Source organism: Pipra filicauda, unplaced genomic scaffold (assembly GCF_003945595.2).
Source record: "Pipra filicauda isolate LSUMZ 115617 unplaced genomic scaffold, ASM394559v2 scaffold36_size6622888_pilon, whole genome shotgun sequence".
NCBI classification, from domain to species: Eukaryota; Metazoa; Chordata; class Aves; order Passeriformes; family Pipridae; genus Pipra; species Pipra filicauda.
Genome location: NW_024104498.1, coordinates 5,062,557 through 5,088,023, shown reverse-complemented (window position 1 = coordinate 5,088,023; position 25,467 = coordinate 5,062,557). Strand labels below are relative to the sequence as shown.

General features: G+C 51.9%; 1 protein-coding gene across 1 annotated transcript; it reads left to right on the top strand.

Moving 5' to 3' along the window:
- The first annotated feature begins 8,673 nt into the window (after nucleotides 1-8,673).
- On the top strand, nucleotides 8,674-19,644 carry LOC114001754. The gene is made up of 3 exons (XM_027747185.2): nucleotides 8,674-9,228; nucleotides 9,342-10,388; nucleotides 19,113-19,644. Exons 2-3 carry the CDS (start codon nucleotides 9,911-9,913, stop codon nucleotides 19,286-19,288), a joined length of 654 nt encoding a protein of 217 aa, XP_027602986.1. The 5' UTR covers nucleotides 8,674-9,228; nucleotides 9,342-9,910; the 3' UTR covers nucleotides 19,289-19,644.
- Nucleotides 19,645-25,467: the final 5,823 nt, after the last annotated feature.

Below are 25,467 nucleotides of genomic sequence, written 5' to 3'. Positions count from 1 at the left end.
TGGCTTAACAAACCCAACATGTGATTCACACATCAAGCTAATTCTTCCCAGCTGGTACCAATTATTCACCAAGGTAGTTTTGATCTCTCAATTACGCCCCATAAAGTTTTCAACATGGAAAAGCAGAACCTCTTTTCTTTCCCTTGCTCCTCTCCTAATAATTGAGGGGGTTTTTTTAGCAACATGTCAACAGATTTCAGGAGTACAACCGGCTCACATTCCCTTTGCTGGGACAACTGTAGCTCTGCTAGGAATTGAGATGAAAGGAAGCTTGCTTTCATCCCAGCATAAGCAGGCAAGAAGTGGAGCATGAACAAAGAGAAGACAAGCAGAGAAGCAAGCGCTGTGATTTTATTCTGAGTCTCTGCACCTAAAGCTGTCCTTAATCACCACTCATGACTCATAGCCATTTCTTTCACTGGGAGCTCCAGACAGGGTAATTTGGTTTCAGAGACTCAGAGGCACATTGGCTGGAAGGGATCTCTGGATGTCTCCCATTCAACCACTCATAATTTGCTCTCAGAGTTTGGTTGGGATCCCTCGTGACCTGTCCTGTTCCCAAAGTGATGAGCTTTGAATGTGTCCCGAGGTGAGAAAGCTTCCTGCAGTGAAAAACATGTTGGAGAAAGAAGAGTAGTTTCAACGATTTCCTGCTCTCTTTGCTTCTCTGGAAAACTCCCCAACCCCCCTTCACCAAGCCAGCTGTACCAGGAGATGGACTCCAGGAACTGTGTGGGTCAGGGTTCGTGGAAGACAGCAGGAGGTGGGGATCCATAGGATTTCAGGAGACTCAGAAAAACAAAAGGGCAGGGGACATAGCTTGCTGAAAGCAGTGTGGTTCAGGATAAGGTCAGGAGCTGGAGAGGGGCTGTATGTGTGAAGGTTGGATAACCACAGACTCGGACCGTCAAACCCAGCCATCATTTGACGTTAATCATTTTTTCCTGCTTGATCCTCAGATGCAGCCACAAGCTGGAACTGAGGTTTGCCTGGAGACAGGATCAGAATGTGCTGTGAGACCCTCTGCCTGCTCTGCCTGCTTCACTCCAAGAGACAAGCACCTTCATCCTGGACCTTCATGCCTTATTTGCAGAGACCACAGCCCCTTCTGAGCCCCATCACTGGGACATTCCGGTGATTTCCAAGCAAAGGAGCAAGTTTCCTGTAAATTACATTTCCGGCAAGCATCTCTGCTAATTAAAGATCATGAAAGGAATTTACCATTGCTTCAATTAAAATCCATTCACAGCTAATACCTTCCTCTTTTCCAACGTCATTTATTTATTGAGGGTGGCGAAGGAAGGAACCGTGCTCAAAGTCTCCAGAAGTTATCTGGGTTTGGAACAGACTTGGCTCTGCCTCGTTACATGGAATAGGTCCCTGGAGAACACAGTCTGATTGCAATCTAATTTATGGCATTCATCAACATATGAATTAATGCTGGGGTCTCAGATATGAGATCTCTCTATTTACCCCTCCCTCCTCACAGAGGCTCATCAGCTCAGTTCCACTGCCATGCGTCCTTCCCTCCCAGTACTGCTCCTTTCCTGCAATAAACAAACAGCCTTGGCTTTGGTTAGGAAAGTTTGCTTATTCTGAAAGAACCGAGCACCTCACCTAAATTTCGGGGATTTGAAGTCAACTGAAACCAAGGAGAATCTAATCCCTGTTTAGAATAAGTTTGGGATTTGGTGCTCAACTGCTGTGTGCCTCAGCTTCCCCCCCCGTGACACAGTGATGCTGTTCCCAGCTTCCCTCTGAAAGCCACAGGGAGAATAAAAATACACTTGTGCTTTGGAGCCCTGCAGAGAAGTTTGCAGAGGGCTTTTGTGTGTTTTACTATTGCTCCTCTGTATTGTTCTTGGCTTTGACCTTGGACTGAGCTGAACAAACGAATAACCAAACAAAGCACTTACATTTCAGGTGCATGTTGGACACTTGTTAAAGGAAGCCTGAAGCTGCAAAGTCTTCTGGTAGCAGCCATTAACCCATACGGTGAGTGGAAGCCCTGGAGGTGTTGGCAAGGTTATAAATCACCCGAGTGGTGGATGAAGGGCCGCTTGTCTGCGCTCTGCTGAGAGGCTGGCACAGGCAAAACACGACAGCAAAACAAATCTGAGGCCAGAAAGTCGGTGTGCAGCATGCCTGGGGTGGGGAAGGCGGGTCAGGGAATAGGATGAGGTGTGCAGAAGAGCACAGAGCCTTCAGATGTTGAAAGGGGAAGCTTCTGCTCCGTTGATGTGAGGAGGCAATAGTTGCATAGGGTAACTGAAGGCAGGTATAGCCTAGGATGGGAACTATAGGATCTCTGACTGCTGAGGTCAGGCTTCCTTTCCTTGGGACGCAACTCCACAGCCAGATTGGTTTTGAGGCAAAATCTCAGTGTCTGTGCTCTCACTGCTCAGATCCCAAGGTCACCTTCAGCAGGGTCCCATTCTGGAGCAAAAGTTTGTGTGCAATGTCATTGAAGCTCAGCACCACCATGAACAGAAGGGCTGCTGCTCCATCACTTACCTGATCTTCCTGAATTGTCTAAATGTGCATGGACTTAGTGGATGTGGCTTAGTTTTTTTTCTGTTCTCTCTGATAAAAGAAATAAAGCGTGTAAGGTCATTTTTACACAAACCCACAGATTGCTCTTTCCATCAAAAACATCACAGAGTGCTCCAGGGAAGAAGGAAATATGAAGCTCTCTGTGCTTGATGGGACACAGGAAGATGTTGATTCCAATTGCAGTGAAGACTCGACTCGGATTCACTGAGAAAAGCTGTAACTCAGCACTGAAGGACAAGAACCGACTGCATAGCTGCTCACTGATGAGAGACCTCCTTCATCTGTGGAACAGCAGGTTCAGCCAGGAGAACATTCAATGCAAACAACATTTTGAAAGCCAAGAGCTTTGGTGAGCTGTGAACAATTTTATGTAACACTAGTGGACATTTAATACCTTTGTAGCAGTAAAGTGCAGGAGTCAAAGGATTATGTCTCCATGTGGTTAACAGCCTATGCAAAAAAATTCTGCCCTGCTCATTATGAATGTCACCTTAAGTCTTAATTCAGACTTCTCCTGGGGCTTCAACTCATAGAAGTGAACATTTCCCTGGCTGAATTACTCTTTGGTAGCATTAAGCAGGCAGATTGAAAAAAAAAACATGCAGCACTTCCATCACAAAATAAAAAGATGGAAGGGATGCAACCACACCTCTGGTTGCACGTGGGTTAAAAGGGGTTTCCATACTTGTTAAAAACATTTCTTTCTTTTTCTGGTTCTGCTCCTGAGTTTATCCTATCCCAAAGTAATCAAGCGTTTTGCTGCCACTGCCAATCACAACTGCCTGCTGCTGACAAGAGGAGCGTTGCCGCTAGAGTTGGAGCACCACGGGGTGCTCGAGGCAATGCCCCTGCTGGGATGCAGCAGAGCTCAGTCCAGACTGGAGCTGCTTCATGCTCCTGTCACTCAGTCCCGGGCTCCTGCAGTTCACCAGGAGTTGGCTGACCTTGCCAGACCTGAACGGCGAGAAGGGATGCTATCACCCGTTTTCAGCCTTCACTCCAGAAGGGCTGTGCCCACTTCTTTCCTCTGTTTCAGCACCCAGGTACCTATAGCAGGGGGATGTTCCCATCCGTGATCCACCATTTGCACACATTTCTTTGGAGCACAGGAAAGGGAGTGTTATCCACTTCCATTTAGTAACAGGCTAATGTTACAATCCCCCTCTACCACCAGCTCCTTTAATGTGAGCGTGCCTGGTGAGGCAGAGACAGCCGGGACGTGGCCCCAGGGGCTGGTGTCCCGCCTGTGAGGGTGGGATCAGTTTGCAAACACAGTTACGACCCCAGGAGGCAGCAACGTAGGGATCAGGCATGCAGTGCACTGTGAGGTGCTGAATGAGTGCCTGGGAAATAGCAGGTAAGGGTTACGAGAGGTGCTGGGGAAAGGGCACGGCGGGAGCACAATCTGCAATGCAGAAGAGAGCTCTGCATCACCTCTCCTATGAGGTGGCAGATTAATCAGGAGTCACAGAGTGTATTTGTAACCTGCCTGGCAACCCAGCAGCACTTCTCACACTCAATCCTACTCAGCTCTTCCTCCACACCTGAAATACCAGCATAACTTTAGAGGTCCCTTGTTAGAAGTGGGTCCTTGTCTGGGAGGAGAAGACACTGGAGCAAGGACTTTGCGAGGGACAGGCAGCAGAGCCACACACTCCTGTGTGTGTCTGTAGGGAGTGAGAACTGGTGTCTGGGGAGGTCTCTATTCCTGTACTTCTAGCTGTGATGAGGGAGGTATTTCAGGGAAGGAGGTAAGTTTTCCTATTTGCCTTTCTCAGATCCTTCATTTCTACCTTTCCTCTACCACTGTTGACATTTAAAGTTTCCTCCTGGAGCCCACATGTTAGCAGGTGGACCAACACCTCAGTCCTGCCCTTTCAAACTCTCTGAAGACTCCAACAGGTTTACATCCATGCAGTTTCTTCTCCCTTTTGCTTGAAAGAAACAGATGGTGACTTTTTTATCTACATATCCAGCTTAGATGGCAGAGAATATAGAAAATGTACAGACTGCCAGCTTCTCCCTCCAGATCCCTTTGAGAGGCTTTGGGAGGTGTTGGATGCACACAGCCTGGTTCACTTTCTCACTGGGTTTCAGGATAGTAAAGCTGTGAGTAGAATAAGACATGGAAAACCAGTACTTTCCCACCTGTTGGGATGAAGCCTTCCTGTTCTGCTTTGCCCATATGTGTCAGATTTAACCACAAATAAGCCCTACAAATGCTTTTTTTGCCAAAGCATTTTCTAAAGATGCAAACAAAACATGTAATTCACTCTTCCCACCTCAGCTCCACTGCAATTACTCCTGTTGCCCTGGATTTGTTTATTTGGGAAATGTTCCCCTTTCTTTCAGGAAGCAAGCTTTTCATGCTGGATAATTTTGTGCCTGCCTTCAGCCTCTAAAGTCCTTTGAACAAGCCAAGCTGTCCATGAGATGGTGCCACACGCAGAGTTAAAACCCCACTTTGCTTACCAGAGACAGCAGATAGGGAACAGTCTTCCCAGGCACTGCACTTAATGTGGCATATTTATTATGTCTATTATTATTATAATCTGGACTTCTTCAGCTTTGGGAGCATGAATAACACAGCATCCAAAAAAAAACACTTTTAAAAAGGTGTTTTTATATATAGATAGATAAAGATAGCTCGCTCTGATTCATCTGCTAAAAATTGCTGCTGTTCCTTGTTTGTTTGTTTTGTTCAAGTAGAAATCGCTGGGCCAGAGGAATGCCAGGAATGGGAATATAGGATAAGCCTATATTTCACAACTTCTTGTCATGCAGGGAGGTTGCTGTCACAACTCTGGTACAGGTATGGAATTTGCTTGGAAATGAAGTGGCTGTTGCAGGGTGTAGTGCAGAAGCTGAGCACAGCCAGGCAGGGAGGCAGGGAAGAGCATCTGGCCCACACAGGGATGAGTGAAGGTCAGCATGCCTCATCCATGGGAAGGCTGCAGAAACTGGGACAGGAACTGTGCAGCCCCCATGAGCTCGCATCTGGATAGGAACGTGGATGTCACCCTGCATAGTTAAAATTTGCATGGTTTGAAGAAGTCCTGTGAAGACCGTTTTACCTTGTGCCCTGTGAGGGCGTAGATCTTTGTGCTTATTCTGCTGACGGTGTGTGGTGGTTTCTCTGGTGGGGGTCAGGGTTTGGTGTTGGCAGCCAGCACAGAAGACAGACACAAAAAAACACCTTAAGGCTGTAAAAATTACCCTTGGGCAAACAAATGTCTTGCTCAAAAGTGCAGATGGAGATATTGCTGCTGGAGCTGCACCTCCTGACTACATTTTCTGCCAGCTTCTGAATAGCTCTTGGCCAGGGCGAGACACAAAGCCTTCCTAAGCCACAGCCCACTGCACAGGGATAAACTCCTACGCTGGTCTCCACCCCTGCAGCTCTATTTGCACCTGACAGTTGTTGCCACATCCACAGCCTGTTGCCTCCATGTCCCTTATGTGCTGCCAAGGAGGACAAGCAGCCAGCGGTGGAGCTGGGAACCGAGTCAGATCTCCAGGCCTGGTGTGGCACCTGGGCTTCACCTCGTGTAGAGACCCTGGGATACTGTCCCAGACACAGACAGGAATCAAGACTGTCTGCTCTGGGCATTGCTAGCAACGTGTCAGGGCAGTTTTTCAGCTCTGCATGGACACCAGCATTATCAAAGACAAGTCCCAGTAGTCAGCTGGATCCTGCCTTGGTGGAAATAAAACACCAGTGCTTTGACTGTAGTTACATAGGGAATAAGCCATAAAATAAAAATACCAAGGAAATAGCTGAAACAAACCCTCGACATCCATCACGAGGGACAAGATCTTTCTTGACCCACTAAAAAATTATTTGTTCTTTTTCCCAGGGGCCAAACCACCGCTCTTCTGCATGAGATATGTGTTTCATTGGATATGTATGTATCCCTAAATTTAATTTGTCCAATTGCATTAGGACAAGCAGCTAATTCTAAAATTCATTTTGCTCCTATAATCAACCCCTCTGCCAAATGGCATTTGGGTGGAATTGTGGAGATTGTGATTTTTATTTAAAGTGATTTATTGAAATCATTAGCAATGTTCCCTAAGTGGAATCCATGGCAATCCTTTTAATCTTCCCCCCATCACAGTAAATGCAAACATTTTTTTTAATAACAGAGAGTTTGAAATATAAGGTTATTAAAATCCACACTTCTATATTTCTTCGTGCTCTCTCCCTCTGTAATGGGATGGGAACCATAATTGTGGAAATAAAGCCTCCCTTTCAGACCTGAGATGCAGAGAGTGTATAATGAACAGTTAAGCATCTCTTTAGTCACTTTGAATTGATGAGCGTGTTAATGAAAATGAAAGGAGCCAACTTTCCTTCCGCTCCAGGGAAACACAAAAGGTGGAGGGGTATTTTTGCGGTATTGCCCTCAGCCCCTTTCATGAAGTCAGTGCCTGCAGCAGAACTCTGAGCTTCCCCAAGTGCTTTCCCAGCCTTTTCCCAGAAGTGCTCAGTGGAGGTGTAGGAAACCAAGGGGGTCTGCCCTGTGTCCCACTGGAGCGAGGTGTGGGCTGATGCCACCCGCTGTCCCCAGGCATGCAGACAGCTGCCACTTTTGCCCCCAGTTTCCCTGATTAATCTCCCCATGCACAAACAGCTTGACAAATCTTTTGCCCCAAATCACTTGGCTCCATCCCCTCCTGGGAATAAAAAGGCACAGCCTGGTGGGATCCTGCCTAGGATTGTGGCATCCCAGAGCCAGGCACAGGGATGGCTCAGCCTGGACCATATTTTCTCCTCTTCCCTCTGGTTGATGCACTGGTGCCATGGCAACTGCTAACACCAAACAACCACTGTGAAATTACAGTTTCAGAGCAGCTTCGGTCCCCAAGGACCAGTGGGCATGTCCCAGGGATTGTCCTCTCCTCCTGGGAACCCCAGCCAAAGGATGCACCTTTGGAGCAGGGCAAAGCCAGCCTGCACTGAGTTATCCCTGCATAGATCCCAGAACTCAGTTTGCATTGAAAAGTTTTTATAAAAAATAATCTTGCCATGTTTTCCCTCTTGGGAAAACATGTTTTCCCTCTTCCTCTGGTGAGAGGACTCAGAGTCTGAGAGAGGAGCCGTTTGCCCTTAGCTCCTGACTCCTGCCCTGGCCCTCAAAACATCCCCATTGCTTCATGGTCTGGAGGCAGAGGGGCCACTTCAACCATGATAGTGGGGCAGGGGGACATCAGGACATGTCCCATTTCAGGATATGTATCCATGCAGCTGTCCAGATGTCTTTCTGTAACCAGTCACAGCTCAGTTACTTGTGAGAAGAAATTTTAAGATGCTGTTAAATGTTCCTGGGAGCCAGAATTCACTGTGACGTGGCCCACACACGCTCCACGGAGAGCAGAAAAGCTTTTCCCTCCACATCTTCTTTGCTCCTGGGCTGTACAATCTGTCCATCACAAACCTAAGCCCTGGTGATTTTATCGTATGGGAGAGATGTTGCCATTTTATTCTATACTCTTCCAACCCCCAGGCAGCTGGCAGGATTGCTGCTGGCTGGTAACACACACAGACAGATACACACGAAAAGTTAATCTTTTGCTATTATTTCTCAGAAGCTCCATTTGGCTGCATTCAGGCCTAATGTGGTGATCTCCTTGCCCTCATGACAGCTGTTTCTTACATGGGGAAGCAGCACTGGGAAAAAAAAAAGGCAGAAGTGAAAAATGGAGCTGTGATTTATTTTCACCTCTGAATATAGAAAGGCAATTTCCCCCTCTCTAAGATGTCCTCTTCCTCCTCTTTAATTAAGTCCCAGTGCCTTCAAACCAAGCCAGAACCCCACTGAAATCCCATGCCAATGCAGATGAGGAGACGTGTTTGTAGGGAACATGAACCAGTTTAAGACCATTATCAAGGTGACCAAGGACGGGCTGGCTCTTACCAGTTGACACAGACAGCTAACCTGGGAGGGGAGAGGGTGAGGGAGCTCAGCGCCAAACCCTCCGGCCTTTCTGCAAACCAGGCATCCCTCTGATGCCAAAACTTTGCTGGGTGGAGGCTGCAGGAGGGGAAGCAGGGCTATGGGGAGCACCAGTCTTCTGGGATGCTGGCGGTGGGATTGATGATGTTCTCCCTCCTCCCGGCAGCGCCCGCGATTTGATTTCTCCCTGCCGGCGGCACAGCTCCCAGACAAAGGCTGTGCTCAGCGCGGGCGGGCTGCACCTGCGGGTACCCCCGCGCCCCCACACGCAAGCTCCGGCTGTTCCCCGCCCTGCCCTCCACCTCTCCGAGAAGATCCAGCAGACGGATCAAAGCTCGTCTTTTTGCCATCGAAAGGATTAACTCCCCGGGGAGCAGCGGCGGAGGTTGAGCCTACGCTCCCGCCACGCATCGCCTGCTGCACGGCGCACTTAGGAGTTGTGGAGCCAACCTCTCGACAGCTAATCCCCCTCCCTGCTGGAGCCGGGGCGGCTGGGGAGAGCGAGCCGGGCTGCAGGGTGAAGGGACAGGAGGGGAAGAGGACGGGGAGGAGTGTGCACAAACACACACACACACACACACGCAGGCGTGCCCGCACTCCCCGCAGACCGCGGGCAGCGGCACCGCATCGGGGGCTGTGTGCGGGGAGCTCCGAGCGCTGAATAAAACAAGCTGGAGCATCAGGCGAGGGGATCTGTTCGCTTGGAAAAGTCTTTAAGGTAAATAAAACCCGAGAGCGGCAGCTCCTGGGCTGGGCTGCCCTTCGCGGACAGTGTGCTGGGCTCATTGCTGGCGTGGCCGTGGTCTCTGATTATGGGTTTTGTTTTTAAAGGAATCGATCGGGAGATGCCGGCAAAAGAAGTTGGTGAAAGCCGGGCTGGAAGGGCCGGGAGCTGCGCGCCGCCGGCTCCATCACACGCCGGGAGCAGCTGAACTTTGTGGGGTTTGAATCTCTGTTTCTGTTCTGCGAACGCTTCGGGAGAGTCACAGCGCGGCATCGCACACCTTGCGCCTGACCGAGCCTGGGGAGCAGCAAAGGGGGGATTTCTGTCTCTCCAAGGACCATCGCCTGTAAAAAAAAAAAAAAAAAAAAAAAAAAAGCTGGAGAAAGGCAATTTATCTTTCTTTTCCAGATGACTGAAAACACCCACAGGATCCCGTCTCTCCGGTTTTCATCAGTGAGTAGCATCAGGGAGAGACGGCTGAGGAACAAAAATGATATCAGTCAAAATCATTCCAACATCTACTTTTTCCTAAGGAACTTCATGCCCATAGGGGTTTTCTATGGGCATTTCCAGGAGTGAGACTGAGGTACCACAGATGCATCCCTACCGGATCATGTAAGAATTTTCAAATTAAAAACCTACCCCGTCAAGACCTTCTCTGCCCGGTTTGCAGTACATGGTTTGGTGTAAGTACAGCAATTCTCGCCTCTTTCTCTCCTTTTTAAGTCTCTTGAGCTTGGAGATCTCTTTCCTCGTTGCAATTATGATTATTTGCAACATCAGTGCCATCAAAGATTGGAGCACTTTCCTCTCCCAGATCCTCCCCAGTGTTAACAAGACTCTGAACTTGGTACAGCAAGTGGAAGCCACCACCAGCTCGGTGGTAAGTGTCCTCCAGGACCCTGAGCAGGACAACTACCTGTCCAATAGCCAGTCCATGAACTCCAGCAACTTCACAGCTGGCCTGGACCACTTGTTCCAGTACTCATACTCGGACAATGACCAGCTCTACAAGGAGTACAAACCCCCTCCTCGAGATGCCATTCCTCTGCCCAAGGCTGTCCTCTACCTTCTCATGGCAGCCCTGGTGGTGGTGGCAGTGGCGTACGCCATCGTCGGGCATCTCATCAAAGACCTCATTTACGACTTTGTAGGTGAGTGCAGGCTTCACACGTCGTGTGCATGTGGCCAAAAAAAGCCTGGTGCAAAGCCTGGAAGTGCTGGCTCGCATCTCCACTTTGATTTGGATGGGGTTTAGACCAATCCTTGACCCTTTCACATTTGGAAGACAGTTAATTTAATGTTCTGAGTTCTCCAAATTGAGGTGTACGTTGACCACCTTCCTAGAAGAAATCCTTGGGTTTAGCCCCCTTCCTAAAGAAACAAAGCTTGTGCGTGCGTGCGTGTGTATAAATGTGTGTGTGCGTGAGTCTGTGTTGCCAAATGACTGTAAAATCCTTTGGCCAGTTTCAACTAAGCTTGGATTAGAGGTCTCCAACATGAAAAGTTTCATGGCAACAAATAGCTGAACACAGGATAACAACCCACTAGTGCATTATGAAAGAAAAGCTGCCATATGAGCTTAACCCCTTATTAGACACCAGTGAATCCACAAACTCCTAGGAAACACAGCTCAGCAGTCTGGCTCCCTTGTACAGCCCCTAGCATAGCCATCACAGCCTCTGCAACAAATCTATGAAAAGATAGCTCAAAGAGTGTGCGTTTTTGTGAGGTTTGTCTTCCTGGCTCTTTGGTTTCATCCTGTTGCTGATGAACACGGTCCCTCACTGTCGGGGACAGGAGTGCAAACGCTCTGCTGGCTGCTGTGGTCAGGCTGTGGTGTAGGCAGAGGTGCAGACAGAGGTGCTTTGCTGCTTATGGCAAGCCCTCAGTGATTTTGCCCTGTAATTTGTAGTGCTGGTCATGCTGGGGAGTGCAAATGTGCCTGATTCCCTTCTTAATCCTCAGTACTTTTGGCCCCAACAGCCAGCTCACCATGTCCTTTTGGGGGTCAGGGCCTTGCTGTAGGGTGCTGGTGACAGCTTTCCAGCTTGTATGGGGGGCCAGGAGGGATACCGAGAGGGGTTTAAGCTCCTGGCTCGCAGAAGTGCATACCTTGCAAAAGCTGTGGGGAGCAATGTCCTCCTCAGGGGAGCAGAGCTGAAATCCCTTTGCACACCCTTGCTCTGAGCCATGGACGAAGCCCTGCAGGCTCCATCTCTGCAGTGGGAGTTCACGCTCATCTGGAACAAAATCCACATGTTCATCCTCGAATCCCTTTATTTCCCTGCTCCTGGGACGTGGGAGACACACACCAGCCAAAACTCCATCGGTGCCTGTGGGGCGTGCGGCACCCATGGCTTGCTGATGGGAGGGCAAGCCAAGTCCCTTGGGGAGAGGGTAATGACCAGGCAGGGGTTGGCAGATCCAGGACACAGGGATTTAGGGAGGGGGTATTTGGGACAAGAAAGGTCAAACCTCCTGGCAGGGTACAGTACTTGGGATCTCACATGAAGCTCAGACAGGAAAACGGCAGGGAGCAGCTGCTGAGGAGTCTTTCTTCGCCCCAGATGGAAGGGAACGGATAAATTGTCTTAAGTGTTAAATTTAACACTTAATCAGCAGCTTTCTGGGGCTGTAACATCACCCAGCTCTGCCACTCATCTGATTTAGAGTTGCCTTCCCAACAAAGATAGGCAGTGGGGACAGCACCTAAAAATACACATGCTGCTGCCCCAAGGTGCTCAAAGGACCAGGTCAGGCCAGGTCAGAAACTGCCCCGAAGTGGGGGCTGGTCCAGCCACAGTGCCCCCGCAGAGCAGGCACCCCTGCCCCAACTGCTGCGGTCCTTGATGCAGGAGAGCACAGATGTGAGTGCTCAAACCCGCCCCTCGGTTGGGTACTGCAAAGTAGGGCCAAAATTGGTACAAATGCCATGCCCCTATGGGCAGTGAGGGAGGCTGCAGCCACGGTCCGGGACACCCGTGCCCCTGACTGTGCTATTTCCAACTCAGCAGCAATGCTCCCTGGTGACCTTTAGCTTCAGCCTCTGCGTGGGACGAGGTCAGCGGGGTGCCCCTTCCTCGCAAAGCCTTTTGCAAAGGGACTTCCACAGCCTTTCACAGCACCACGGCCATCGCAGGGCTGGGCAGGCACAGGGACAGCCCCGGGGTCTGCCCGCTCCCCGCCACTTCAGAAGAAGCCCTTTCCCAGTTCAGCGCCCTCGCTGAGGGTAGAGCATTCTCTCCCTGCCCAGGGTGGAGGTAACACCTCTCCAAGTTAGGGTCAAAAATCCAGAGGTGAGCTTCTTCCCCATCCAGGCAGAGAGGAAAAGGCGTTTCCAGAACTCCAGCAGCACCCCTCAGTGCCGAAGGCTGCCTCCAGCTCATCCTAGTTAGCACTCCGGGCCTGTCTTCCCGCAGCTGATACGCTTAAAATGAGCCAGTCCTCGGAGGAGAGCGGACGAGCCTGTGTTTGTTAACACTGCCAAGGAACAGCCTTTAAAGAGAAGGTTTCATTTGAATGAGTTTGCATGAAATTACTTTAGGGACAGGACAGAGGGACCAAGGGATAGTAAATAAGAAGCTGGCCTATTAGCTGCCTTTAACACAATGCCTGGATTTATATACTCGGCAGCAGCTCCAACCTCTGCTATCAGTGTTTCTGCACTAACCATATTTAGAAGGATACAGAGAGAGATGGAAATAAGATGCCAGAGGGCTGGAGCCTGTTTCAGAGAGATTAAAGTGTGAATAGTTAATCGCTACTTTAAAGAGTCACTTGGAAGCATCAAGGATGATTTTGACTCCTCAATAACAGCTTGTCAGACATGGCTTGGGAAGTCAAAGCATCGCCCAGCCCTGTGCACTCACAGGGACTGTGAGAAGCAGGCACTGGGCTTGGTTTGGGATGGCAAAGGGGTTCTCGGGATGCTGCCAAGCTCTTCCTCTGTGAAATCTGAACAGGTATTAGAGACACTGACACATCTCTTGCAGACGCTTCTTAAAAAATCAATTAGAGCTTGCCCAGGCATCCCCAGGGGGAGATAAACAGTGCTGCGATGTCCAGGAGGGTGGGGAGGAGTGGAAAATGGGAGGCTGCGTTGGAGGAGGGGGAAAGATGCATTGTCAGAGAGGAGGAAGGCAGAGCACCTGGATATGGATAAGAGGGCTCTGAAAGAGACCCTCTTCAGCTCTTCCTGGAGAGACCTGACCAAGGATAGCCCAAAATACTTTAATTTCTCTCTGATCCCTCTCCACTTCCTCTGAGCTGACGAAGTCTCACGTTTGACACTCTCCCAAAACTCATCAGACGTCTCTGCTTGGGGATGGATGCGAGCCCCCTGATGGGGCAGAAGGGCTCCTGCGTGAGTGCAGCTCAGACCCAACCACCAGTTAAGGCAAATTGGGTCGAAGCATTTGGAAAGCTGCTTAACTCAGAAGCGCTGGAGAGCTGCCAGAGCCGGCGCTGCGGCGAAGAGCCGGCTTGGCAAATGACAAGCCTGTCACCAACATACGAAGCGCCTAATTACTGCAATCCCTGGGAATCAGCCCGCCCTCCCTCCTCCGTCCCCAGCAGTTCACTGAATAGCACCCTTATTTAAACATAAAATAGGAGGAAAAAGGGTAAAAAATAAAAAGTTTGACTGGAAACAAAGCTGTTGCTATGGAGACCGCACGCTTGTGGTCCCCAGGAAAGGGGAAAGCATCTCGCTCCTGCGCGGGAACCACACGGGAAGGGTCTGATGGTCTGCGTGGGAGCGAAGCTTCACAGGGAGACCTTCGCTGGTGTCACCCGAGGTGACAGCCGAGGTCTCCTCTGAGTTGCTGATCTCCAGAGGAGACCTTGGAGGAAACTTTTCCTTTGGGAATGGGTCCAAGGCAGATGCCCAGCTGGGGCAAAGCAGGGCGGGTTCACCGACACTGGTGGGACTGTGCTGGTCAATGCTGTGAGACTGCTCAAAACCCTGCACCATTCTCGGAGCGGGGTCTTTCTTTTCTTTGCCCTTTTGACCCACCGGCTGTATTTTTATTTTTCATCCTTATCTCTAACTGCCACATTTCAGGCTTCTTTAGGAAACGGTCTCCTTGAACAAAGAAACTGTGCATGAATGTAACATTGCTGAAAATAGCTGCTGGGTGATCCTGCAGGGACTTGGGATCCACTTTTAATTGCTCCACACAGAACTGCAGGGCTCTTAGGATAATTCAGCCTACGGCAGGGATTGCAGACAGCATCTTAGACCCATCAGAGAGGACTTACATGTCTTCTTTTCAGGCTCTATTTTGAGGATGATTCCTTTGCTTCCCAAAGTTGTGGGAAAAGAAGATACCACATCATATTCCCCTCTGTTTCTCCATCTCAGTGCTAACCCACCTCTGACACTAACACCCCACCTCAGTTTCCCTTCTGGTGCATGAAGGTATATCAGGGGTTCCTGAGCTGCTGTTTATGGGTACAATGTCCAGCTGTGAATGCTGCATCCTGTCAAACTCATGAGGGATACCCTTGAACTCCTGTCCGTCGGGAACGCTTTGGCCAGAGCTGGTCCAGCCTTGCTGCAGAGCACAGTGTGATTGCTGGGTCAGGACTTGTGTCAAAGAAAAAGGAGCTTCTGCTCCTGCTGCTGGGAAAAGGGCTTTTTTAGCAGCTGCTTTCACACACAGCTCCATTTAAAGCAAAATTAGAGCACGAATTTGATTGTTCATTGAACATGCTACCCCTTCCTTTCCTTGTTTCCATCTCTGTAGGGACTGTGAATGTCACTCACCATTTAAATTTTAGCCCTTTCTCCCACCTGCCTCTGCTCTTCTGCTGGGGATGTCTCTTTTTCAGTGGCTGAAGTGCCTCGTGGACATCCCACCCTGTCACCAATGAATGCTGGGGACCTGGACGCCCCTACTGGGATGAGACTGGGGGTAGAGCATCCCTGTGCTCCTCTGCACACAAACAGCAGGAAGCTGCTCCCTGCTGCCTGCATTGTAAGGGTTTTCCAAGTGAGGACCATCCTTCATGCTGCTGGTACAAGGAGGGCACACTGTGACATCTGGGCAACCCCAGTGTTTTTCTGCCCCCAAAAATACGGCACATCTCAAGGGACTGCTTCCAGGGGTGCTGTCAAAGGCTCTGACAGAGCCAGGGAAGTGTAGGGGAGCTTTGTGCCACATTACTCTGCTACTTAGGGATAATAATAATAGAGTTGCTATTCCACAACTCCTGATTTGCCCAATCTGCTCTATCTTGTCTCTCCAGCTGCTTTGGATCAATCGCTCCGTATCGATCTCACCCCACCTCAGCACTTCCCACCTCTCCATTCGCCCCGCAGACCTCAGCAGGCACACTGAGCCTTGGCAGCTCCTGAGGAGCAAGGAGAGGCGTCTCTCGGTCAGATGCTGCTCCTCCAGCCTGGCTGAGAAAGTCACTTTGTCCCTTTCTTTTATCCAAGACATTCACAGACATGCCCGCGTGCATGCCCTGGATTTTGCAGCACGTGTTATGAGCTCCTTCCAGTGGCTGGGTAGGGGCAGGAAATGCTTTTTCTTATCTCCAGAGGGCAACTGTCCTGGGTCCAGAGGTGCCACTGCCCCAGGAGCACACTATGTGGTCCCTGCTCACTCCAGCTTTGCCCTTGGGTGTCCCAGGACCATTGGGTGTCCTGGCTTAGCCTGATTTTGCTTGCCTTCTTGCTGGAGATTGCGTGAACACATGTGTGGACTTTGATCCAAAAGAGGATTTTGTTTTCCTCTCAGTGGCAATTGTGTCTATTTTTTGTTGCTTATTCAGCCCCCCCGCCACATGCAAGAGATAGAGAGAGAAATACCTGACATGATGCTAAGGGCTACAGCTACCTTCAGCTGTCACCACCATGCCTTGGCTCCCAGCCCTTCACCACCCTCCATTACCCCATTACATCTCCCCTCAGGTTCATTATCCGAGGTTTACATCATGTGCTTGTGCATGACGTGAGGTCGTGCATCCCATCCCCTGCAAAGGCCCTTCTGCATCAGAGCAAGGTTTAATCCCATTGATGCCAGAGATGTGCAGGTCTCCTCTCTCTTCTCCGTCACTCCTCCCCAGACATCCCACAGGGAAACCTGTGAGACCTTGGTTTCTCACCCACAAACTGAGAGGAGCCACAGGGTGAAACTGGGGAGGAGCGTGCATGGCTGGGACAGATCCAGCAGTGGCTGGCAGGGGAGATGAGGGTGCTGACATTTTTATGGTTGTTTGTCCAGGGTCCTGCTGGCAGGAGATTCTCTGCCAGCTCCACGGGGCCTCGCTCCCCTCTTCCACACATGGCAACACGCTGAAGTTACAGGCCATAAATGGCCACAAATAACGTGTAATTGTGTAATTACTTCACTCCTTACTTACACAGTCAAATCATAAAGGCATCGCAGTAAATACCCTCTAATGACAGCCTAATTACATCTTCCTGCAGATTACTGGGTAATTAGATCCAGCAGGCTCCAGAAATAATTCCCAGGGAAGCAGTGGTTCGGATTAGCGCGTACAATCCAGCCTGCTCTTACCCAGGAATTAGACTGTGGCAGCCTCACACAAGCCACCTTCCCCAGGCACCCTGGTCAGCCACATTCCCTTTGGTGACGGTGCACTGTGACCCTTCTCCCATAGAAACGGCTTTTGCTGGTCCCCTTGGTGCTCTTCCAAAACACCCATCCCCTGCATTTCTGCCTTTATCACAGTGCTGCATCGAGGTCCAGCTTCTTCTGCTGCCTGCAAATGTCCCCAAGGTTTCGTCATTTGGCCACCAAGTGCCACTCCCCCTCACTCACAGGCATCCAGTGCTGAGCTCTTTGCTTCCTATTGCTCGCAGCAATCCTCATCCAGTGGCTCCCAGGATATTTGGGGACCCACAGCCCCTTTTCCTACAGGTTATTCCCCTTCTTCCTTGCTGGACCAGCCCCTTCTCCCACTGGAGTTTTACAGCTGACATCAAGGAAAGCAAGCCGAGACCTTTAATAGTATCTGTAGGAGGCAATCTTGTTACTGCCTTTGGATTCTCCTCACAGCAAGTGTCTGTGCGGGGGCTGGAGGAGCCTGGACGGTCTTGGGGGCAAGAGGCTGGGGCTCTGTCTGGTCTGGTCCCAGCCCAGGCTGCAGGGCCAGACCAGGAAGAAGATGGTGGAGTGTTTGGCTTTAGTCTAAATCCAGTAAAGTCAAGCAAAATCGAAGCTACAAAGGAAAAAATACCTAAATGAACCTTTTGGGCTTGGGTTATTTCCTCGGGGAAGTGTTGTAACGGGGAGCCCAGGCTCTGGCTGGGGCTGTGGATCATGCAAGTGAAGGCTAAATGCCCTGGTTGGGACTTGGGGCAGACCCAGGACTCCCCAAAAACCTTTGGACCACATCTTTACTGAGATTCCCAATTACTCTTGCCAGCACTGTGGTAGCTGAGGGAACTGTGGTGGTTCTTCTCCTGTCATTCCTGTCACACAACCAGCAGACCCTGCTAGCGCACTTATGGAAGTAAAGAAAAAAGGAAAACCAAGAAAAAATAGTCACTCTCTGGACATGTTGCATATGCCCAGTGTGGTGGGAGCATTATCCTCCTTGGAGCCAGCAAATTTGACCTACAGTGCACACAGCAAGTGCAGAAAGAGCCACAGGTCATTCTCGTCTCTCTTCTCACACCTGCAGAAATGTCTGGACACCACCGGCGAGCTGAGAAATTAGATCTTTCATTCCCTTCACACTTGATGGCATTTGCCATCATTCAGCCTCAATTTTGCTGCAAAACTTTTTTCTGCAGCCCATGAGAAAGGCAATGTCTCACTGGGAGTGCATTTCTCTGTCCCTGCTCCACCAGGCAGCCCACATCCTCCACCAAAGAGCTGCAGTTGAAATGCCCTCTGGGGACAGAAAATGCCCCATGCCACAAAGGAGAGAAATACTATTTCTTGAGAGCAATCCATTGGCAAATAAGTGGAGTCCCTCAGAAAAAGCTAAACCAGGCTGGCCCTTTTGTCTGCCTCCTGGCAGCTATCTCTGCTTTATTTTTGGAGCAGGGCTAAACCAGGGGGGCGTTGATGCTCCACTGCCCACCACCACCACGTTCTAGGGTTCTTCTTGCCTCGCCTGGATTTCCCCAGCTTTGGTTTCCTCGTTGTTGCTGCCTTCCCATTGTGGCTGGGCATGGGCTCTCACTGCCCAAACAACCAAATTTCTTAAAAAATAGCTGCTTGGGAAGCAGCACCACCTGCCTCCACTTAGTGCAGCCCCTTGTGCTGCAGGAGGTGTCTTGGTTATGCCACCATCCAGCAGTGACACTGTGTTTTGGACAGTCACCCTCAGGGTTGTGAGAGTGGCTGGATCAGCTCAGAGCCACGTCCTGGTGCTCTGGTGACCAGCAAGAAGCACAGCCCCAAAGCTGCCACGGAGGGTTTGAAGCCCTGGTGTGGCTGTGATACACTCTCAAGGCAGAAAAGCCATGTCCCTAGCCATGCCTCCGGCCCAATTTGGATGTCACATAGTTATTTAATTATCCCCTCTGTTTCTGACAGCAAAAATGCACTGTAGGAAATACATTGCTGGAGAGCCCAGATGCACACTTCACTTCACAGGCACGTCATTCCCATTTTTGGGATTAGCAGAGTGATTTCATTTGCCTAAGATGGGAGGGTTTCCAGAAACCAGCAGCCTGAAAACCTGCCCAGAGTTTGGAAGAGCAGAGACTGCAACTCCACAGGAGCAGAAGGGGCTGAAAGGGCAGTGGTGGGCAAGGGACCCTCCTGGGAGGGCGAGAACCCAGAGTGAGAGGTAGGATGTAGCAGGAGGCAGCAATTTTCCAGCCAGCTTGGGATGTGGGAACAGCCAGAGGTAATCAGGGGCTTGTTTTGTGCTTTTCCCTCCTCCAGACTGGATCTTTGGCCCCAACCCGGACGACAACAGCAACAAGAGCGACATCAACTGCATCAGCAACAGCGTCAACGAGATGAGCGAGATGCCCGAGGCGCCGCGGCACCGGGACCGGCAGCCCCAGGACGTGGTCATTGCCATCGGCGAGACTTGCCACCTGCCACAGCAGACATGACCGGCGTGACGTCCGGGCCAGGCGGGATGGAGCAGCGGGATGGAGCAGCAGGATGGAGAGCAGGAATGGAGCAGAGGGATGGAGCAGTGGAACACTGCAGCAGCCACCTTGCAGGACCGGGCAGTGAGAGGAAGGGATGGGCAGAGCCGGCACTGCGGAGCAAAGCCCTTCTCCCGCTGGCTTTGCCTCTAAGGACCTTGCTGGGGTGGGTGGCATTGCCCCTTCTCTCAGGCTTGTCAGCCCTGCCCTGACATCTGCCCGTGGGTTTGTGACCCCTTCTTTGTTCCCTGTGAATAGCAAAAAAGAAAAAGCAAATGCAAAATACACCCACCAAGCAAAGCTTGCAAGAGAAATGAGCTGGAGAGAAGCCGGGCGGTCCTTTGGCTTGTGGCTGTCCAGTGGCATGGGAATGGGGCGGTGAAAAGGGCAAAGGAGACCAGGAGGCGACAGAGAAATGGGGGTATCTGTGTTTCTGGGGACAGGTCCAGGACACAGCAGGGAGCTGGGGACTGCAGAAAGACACAGAAAGGTCAGTAGGGGCCAAAACCTGTAGTTTGGTGACCTGCCTGGGTCATCACTCCTCTCCTTAGTTTTGCAGCTCCAGCTCACAGCCTATTTGCACAGCAGGTGCATCATTCCTTGGTCCCAGTGCCTCTTCCTGATGAAGATCCCTTTGCTCTCCACATCTTTCCTGAACTTTAAAAAAAGGTTATGATGATGGCCCGCAGACCTGACCCTGAGAAAAAGCAATAGTCCAGACTTCTGCCTCTGTACTCAGGGAGGCAAGCCCTGCCTTTCCAGGCACACCATGAATAGCAGGGGCTAGAACAGCTATTTTCCCCTTCTGAAAGTGGTTGAGGAAAATGGATGCGGTTTCAACCTCCTGCTCCAATGGCTTTAATGAGAGCCATTACCAGCAGTCCCACGCTGGGGCTTTGTCGGTTTTGCAGGATATTACCACAAACCTCCCCCCAGTAATTAACCATTTCCAATCAGACACAGCGTTGCTGCCACCACCATTTTCCTCCATTATTTTGGCCCTGGGTTTGTAGTGTGGCTGCTCTGGCACCCGCCAGCCATCTCCTATGGGGCTGTGAAGGGGAGCCAGGCAGCGATGCCCCGGCAGCACGTGAGGATGCTGGCGGGGTGATCCCATAACTGTCGGCCCTTGGGAGTGGAGCTTCAGCACCAGAGCTGGCTGTGGGCTGGGGAAACTGGGAAGGTCCAGATTTCTGGGGGACAGGAGGTTGTATGGGGAGGGGCTGGTTTTCTTGTTCCCCTGCCCTTTCAGCATCTGGGGGCTGGAGATCAGGGTTATCCAGGTGCCTCTGGCACTGCTCGGGAGGGACAGCGAGACCATGTGTCTCACACTGGCACTGCTCTCAGAGGCACTGGTCCCTGCCAAGGGGACATGCCACTCACTGGGCACAACAAGTCCCCCCTCCTGGCTGCAGGAAACAGCCCCGGTGACTTGTCTGCACTGTGGACACATCAACTGCTGGAAATAAGGTGGAGGCTTCCCTGAGGATGGAGGCAGCCACCTCCACTCCAGCCAGGCTCTTGCTTCCTTCCTGTGACACCTCGGGTCCCATGTGACACGGTTTGGCCCTGAGGAGATGCTCCTGCACCAACCAGCAACCCGCACCCAGGGCCAGCCTGGCTGACACCCACCCAAAGCCACCGTCTTCCGAGCAGGAGCAGAAGGAAGGAGCCAAGCTCCCTCCTGTGGCCACCTGCACCGGGGTCCACCAGACTGCTCAATTCTGGGAAGGGGCTGGTGAGGAAGTACCCTCAGCCCACTCCCCTCAGCCTCTTGGAGCCAGCATCTGTCTTTTGAAGCCCCTCTTTTGCAGGGATGTGAGGAGGGATCCTGATATTGTGTCCATTTCCCAGACCAACCGAGCCCTGGGTAATGTTACAGCAGCATGCATGGCGAGGGGAACCACCAACCATCTCCCTGAGCCAAGGGGTCACACCTGGTCAATGCCAGGAACCAGGCTGGCACCAGAGCTCCACATGATCCCATGGCTGTAGCTGCTTTTGTAACTGACCCCACTGGAACCTGCCACATGCCAGGGGAAAACTGACAGCAGTTTCCACACCACCTTCCTTCACATCCCCCCTCCCTGCATCTTTGCCATCATCACAATCATCTGGCACCTGCCTTCCCCCTGCCTGGTCCCCAAACATGTCACCAGACACAGCACTAGTGCTGAGCTCTGAGGATGACTGTGAGCCTGTCAGAGAATCCCAACGCTGTGGAGCCATTTCACCTCTGGACGCTGGAGGCAGAGTGTGGCTTTTGGCTGAAAGCAACCCCTGTCCCTCCAAGAATTCAGTATTTTTCTCTCCATCCATCCACCCATGCAGCTGGCTGCGTTTTGGAGGGCATCTCCAGTACCCTCAGCAGGGTACTGAAGCAGGGTGGCAGGACAGGACCAGGCAGATGAGTGAAGCTGTGAGGACGGGGAAGGGAGAGCTCCACGTTTTTCACTGGGGGCCAGTGCAAATGGTACAGCACCCTGATCTGCTCTTCTTGCCCAGCAGGACCCCCTCTCCAGGCTGGGCTGTCCCCCTCAGCCCTCTTCTTGTCCCCCACAATCTCCAAGAGGGTATGAAAGTCTGGTCATCCAACAGCAAGGGCCCAGGGAGAAGGTCCATTGGAAAACGTGCTGGGGGCTGCTTTGTCCAGGGGAGGTTTTTGGGGATGCTGAGGGAGGAGGGGGTCTGATGAATGTGCCAGGCTGTCCGTCTGCTCCAGTCCCTGCACCTCCTCAGTGCAGGAGGTTGCTCTTTAATTCCCTCTTTCCTCCCCTAAGCGCCTTAGGGAGCAGGGGCGAGAGATGCTGGTGCTTTTTATAGCAGCCATAATCCTCGCTGCTCACGCCGCCTGCACCCTCCTGCCCCGAGACCCGGGGCTGAGCCTCCAAAACGGGGGCTGCTGCCCAAAAAATGCCTTGAACCCCTTCAGTTCCCAGCATCACCTCTCTCCCAGCTCAGAGATTCCAGCTGGGGCTGGCCCTGGATCAAGACCCCTTTGCAGAAGGCATTGGATGGCCACAAGTGCTGCAATCCCCTCCCAGTCTAAGCACTCTGCTGAGGAGGGACAGGGAGACAGACGTACAGAGACACATGCATGAGCACCAGAGCAACTGCTTGGCCTCCCTTCTCTCCTCCAAAACTTGTGGAGCTGGAACCAACCCCATGGCACAGACACAAGAAAGTCCTCAAGAGCAAGAGGAGCTGGGAGGGCTGGGGGTTTCTTTCCTTTTTAATGCCCCCGTCTTTACATATGGGAAACTGAGGCAGGGAGGGAGCAGGGAACGGACTTCTGGCCCTTCAGCTCAGGAGGAGAGCCCTTTGCAAGGCAGCTGATGAGCTTTAAAGGCTGATGAAGCTCCACACTTGGATGTAACCCCCAAGACATGAGCTTCAGCATTTAATCGGGGTCATTTTGGTGCTGAGGTGGCTGGTTTCCCTTACTCAGCCTGTGCCCACAAAGCCAAGGGTGGCATTTGGGCCATCCAGGCTTCATCCCTGGGGAAGAAGGGGACAGAGAAAAGGGATGTGAAATGGGGCAGCAGGAGGTTTAGTGGGGCAGAAGCAAGTCTTGAGAGAGGCATATTTCACTTCCTGTCCCTGTCCTGGCGGTCAGTGCTGTCCCTCCACCCAGCCCCAGCCCCTGTCACCACCCCAGGACCACAGCCATCAAGGGGGGACAGTGAGTGCTGCAGCTGCTGTGTTTCCATTGCCTTTTCTCTCTCCAGCAGCCGAGCTTTTTTCTCTCCAGCCAAAAGTCCCCCCAACTCTGCACGCTGCCAGGAGGAACCCAACACATCTCTTAACATTTTACTGTTTCTCTTTTACTGCCTACTGTTGGGTAGATTAAATTTTGTCTGCCCACCCACCCCAGACCAGAGGGTCTTGCAGGAGAGGGCAGCCTGGCAAATCCTGCCTAAAACCATTCCAACCTTGCCCACACCACTTTGCCCTCCTGCAGGTTTGGCCCCTGTCTCCCACAGCCTCTTTGCAACACATTTGCTGTAATTTTCCCTTTAAACACCCCATGGGGGAAAAAAAAAACAACCCAGGGGGTTTCTTCTAGGTCAGGCTGAGCTAAGACAGGGAAAGAAGATTAATTTCTCAGACGAGCAATTCATATTTTTCTTCTGGTCCCCACAGAGTGCAGAGCTGGTAGCAGGAGCACACACATCTCTTGGGCCCACGCAACTTTTGGTGCCACTCCTGGAAGTCCCCAGGTCCAATTCCTATGTGGGAGGTGTAGGGGCACTCTTGCCAAGCGATGGGTCGTGTAAGTGGGAAGAAGGTGCCACATCGGAGATGCTGATGGGTCAGGGTGGGTGCCCAGCCCCCAGGGAGGAGGAAGGGAAGAGCTGTGTCACCATTCCTTCCTGGCACCCTGGCTGGGCTGGAAGCAGGGTGCAGGCAGGGAATGAGGCCCTGAGCCTGTCCTTGTCACCCACCCATGCCCACACACCCATGAGGCCCTGAGCAGTCACGACTGTTTTTCACTCCCAAGGAGTGCCGGGAAGCTCTGAAGCCAGAGGATTAGTCTCCAAAGCAAAGGCCTGGCCTCCTGCCAGCCCCCAGCGGGGAACAAACAGCTTGGGAAGGCACTTCCCTAAGGCTCAGCTCGTTCCTGGCTCAACCTCTGACTTTTCTACCCTTGTTTGCCAGCCTCACAGTCACTCAGCTGTGGATACCAAGAATCTCAGTAGGGGGTTTCCACAGGTGGGGAGGAGGCAGGAGGTTATCAGGAGACCCCCACCCGGTGCCTGAGCTGCCCTGGGCAGTCATAGTATCCCCTGTGAGGTTCAGCAGAAGACAGGCACTGAGGGGGATGTCTCTCCCTTCTCCTCTTTGCACAGAATTTCAAGGAAGTTCCCACCTCTGGAGACCTGTGATCCTGGGACTGTGGGAAGGAAAAGCTGGACACCATCTGGAAACTCAGGACACAGGAATCTTACACTGGGCTGACTTATCCCAGCACTAGGGAGTCCCAGGCACAGAATGGGGAGCAGGCTGGGCGAGGGGTGCTGGCAGGAGGAGAGCTGGGTGATGGGGACAGCTGGGTGCCATGTCCCAAAGGACTGGGACTGAATGTTGTCCTGGAGGTGCCTTTGGCATCATGAGAATCTCCCTAGGGATCTGGGGATCAACACTTCTCCACAACCAGCACCAACACTTCAGCTTTGGCCAGGAGACCATCCCCACTGCCAAAACAGGGCAGGCTGAGAGCAGGGCTTAGGGCAATACTAGCCCTTCCCAACCCATTTGTTGGCCTTTCCTGCCCCACACTGTCTGCAGTGGGTCAGGCAGCACAAGCCCAGGGCTCTGCTCGCAGTGCTGCTCCCTGGCAAGGGTTACAGAGAACTGTGGGGTGCAGGGGACCTGGGCAGGGAACAGCACAAAGGTCAACAGGGAGCATCCATCTCCTGGTAAGAGGAGGGTAGAAGTGCTGGGATCCAGCCCCACAGGCTGTGCTCGCACCCATTCCCCACACCAGTGAGCCCACGGGGTTGTGTGGGGCCACAGGGCTGCCAGACCAAAGGCCACGGTGTTTGGCAGAGGGGCCAAGAACCCCAAGACCAACGAGGGTTGTTTTGGCCATCCACCTTCCGTCCGTGGGGACCCCGCTATTTTTCCCCTGGGAAAAGGTTATTTTCACGCCTCCTCCCCACAGGAACCAACAGAAATCACTTAGCTGGCTGCAGCACTCCGGGGACAGGCCCTTTCGGAGCTGAGCCGCAGGGAGGGGAAAGCCCAGGGGAAATTTTAATAACAAGCAAGGAGTGCTATTGAAGTGTTTTACTGCCTCGTTAAGGCAGTCTAATCTCCGTGTATATCTTGAAAAAAAATTGGCTTGCTGGTGTTTTTCTTGTAAAAGAGGTGGGTGTTTTCTGGCATGGCTGGGATCCTGCCTGCTTTATCTGCTTGTTTTCTTACCTGATACCGGCAATGAACAGCCCAAGAGCAGCCCAAGGGCAGCAGCAGGCAGAGTCAGGGCCAGGCAAACCAGGAGAAAGGCTGTGGATCCATGCTGTGGGCTGTTTCCAGCCCATGGGTGCTCTGCACCCTGTTGCTGCACCCACCTTTCAGTAAGATGCAGGTCCCTGGGGTGTTCCACCGGAGTGGGTTTGGGACATGTTGGCTCTGCC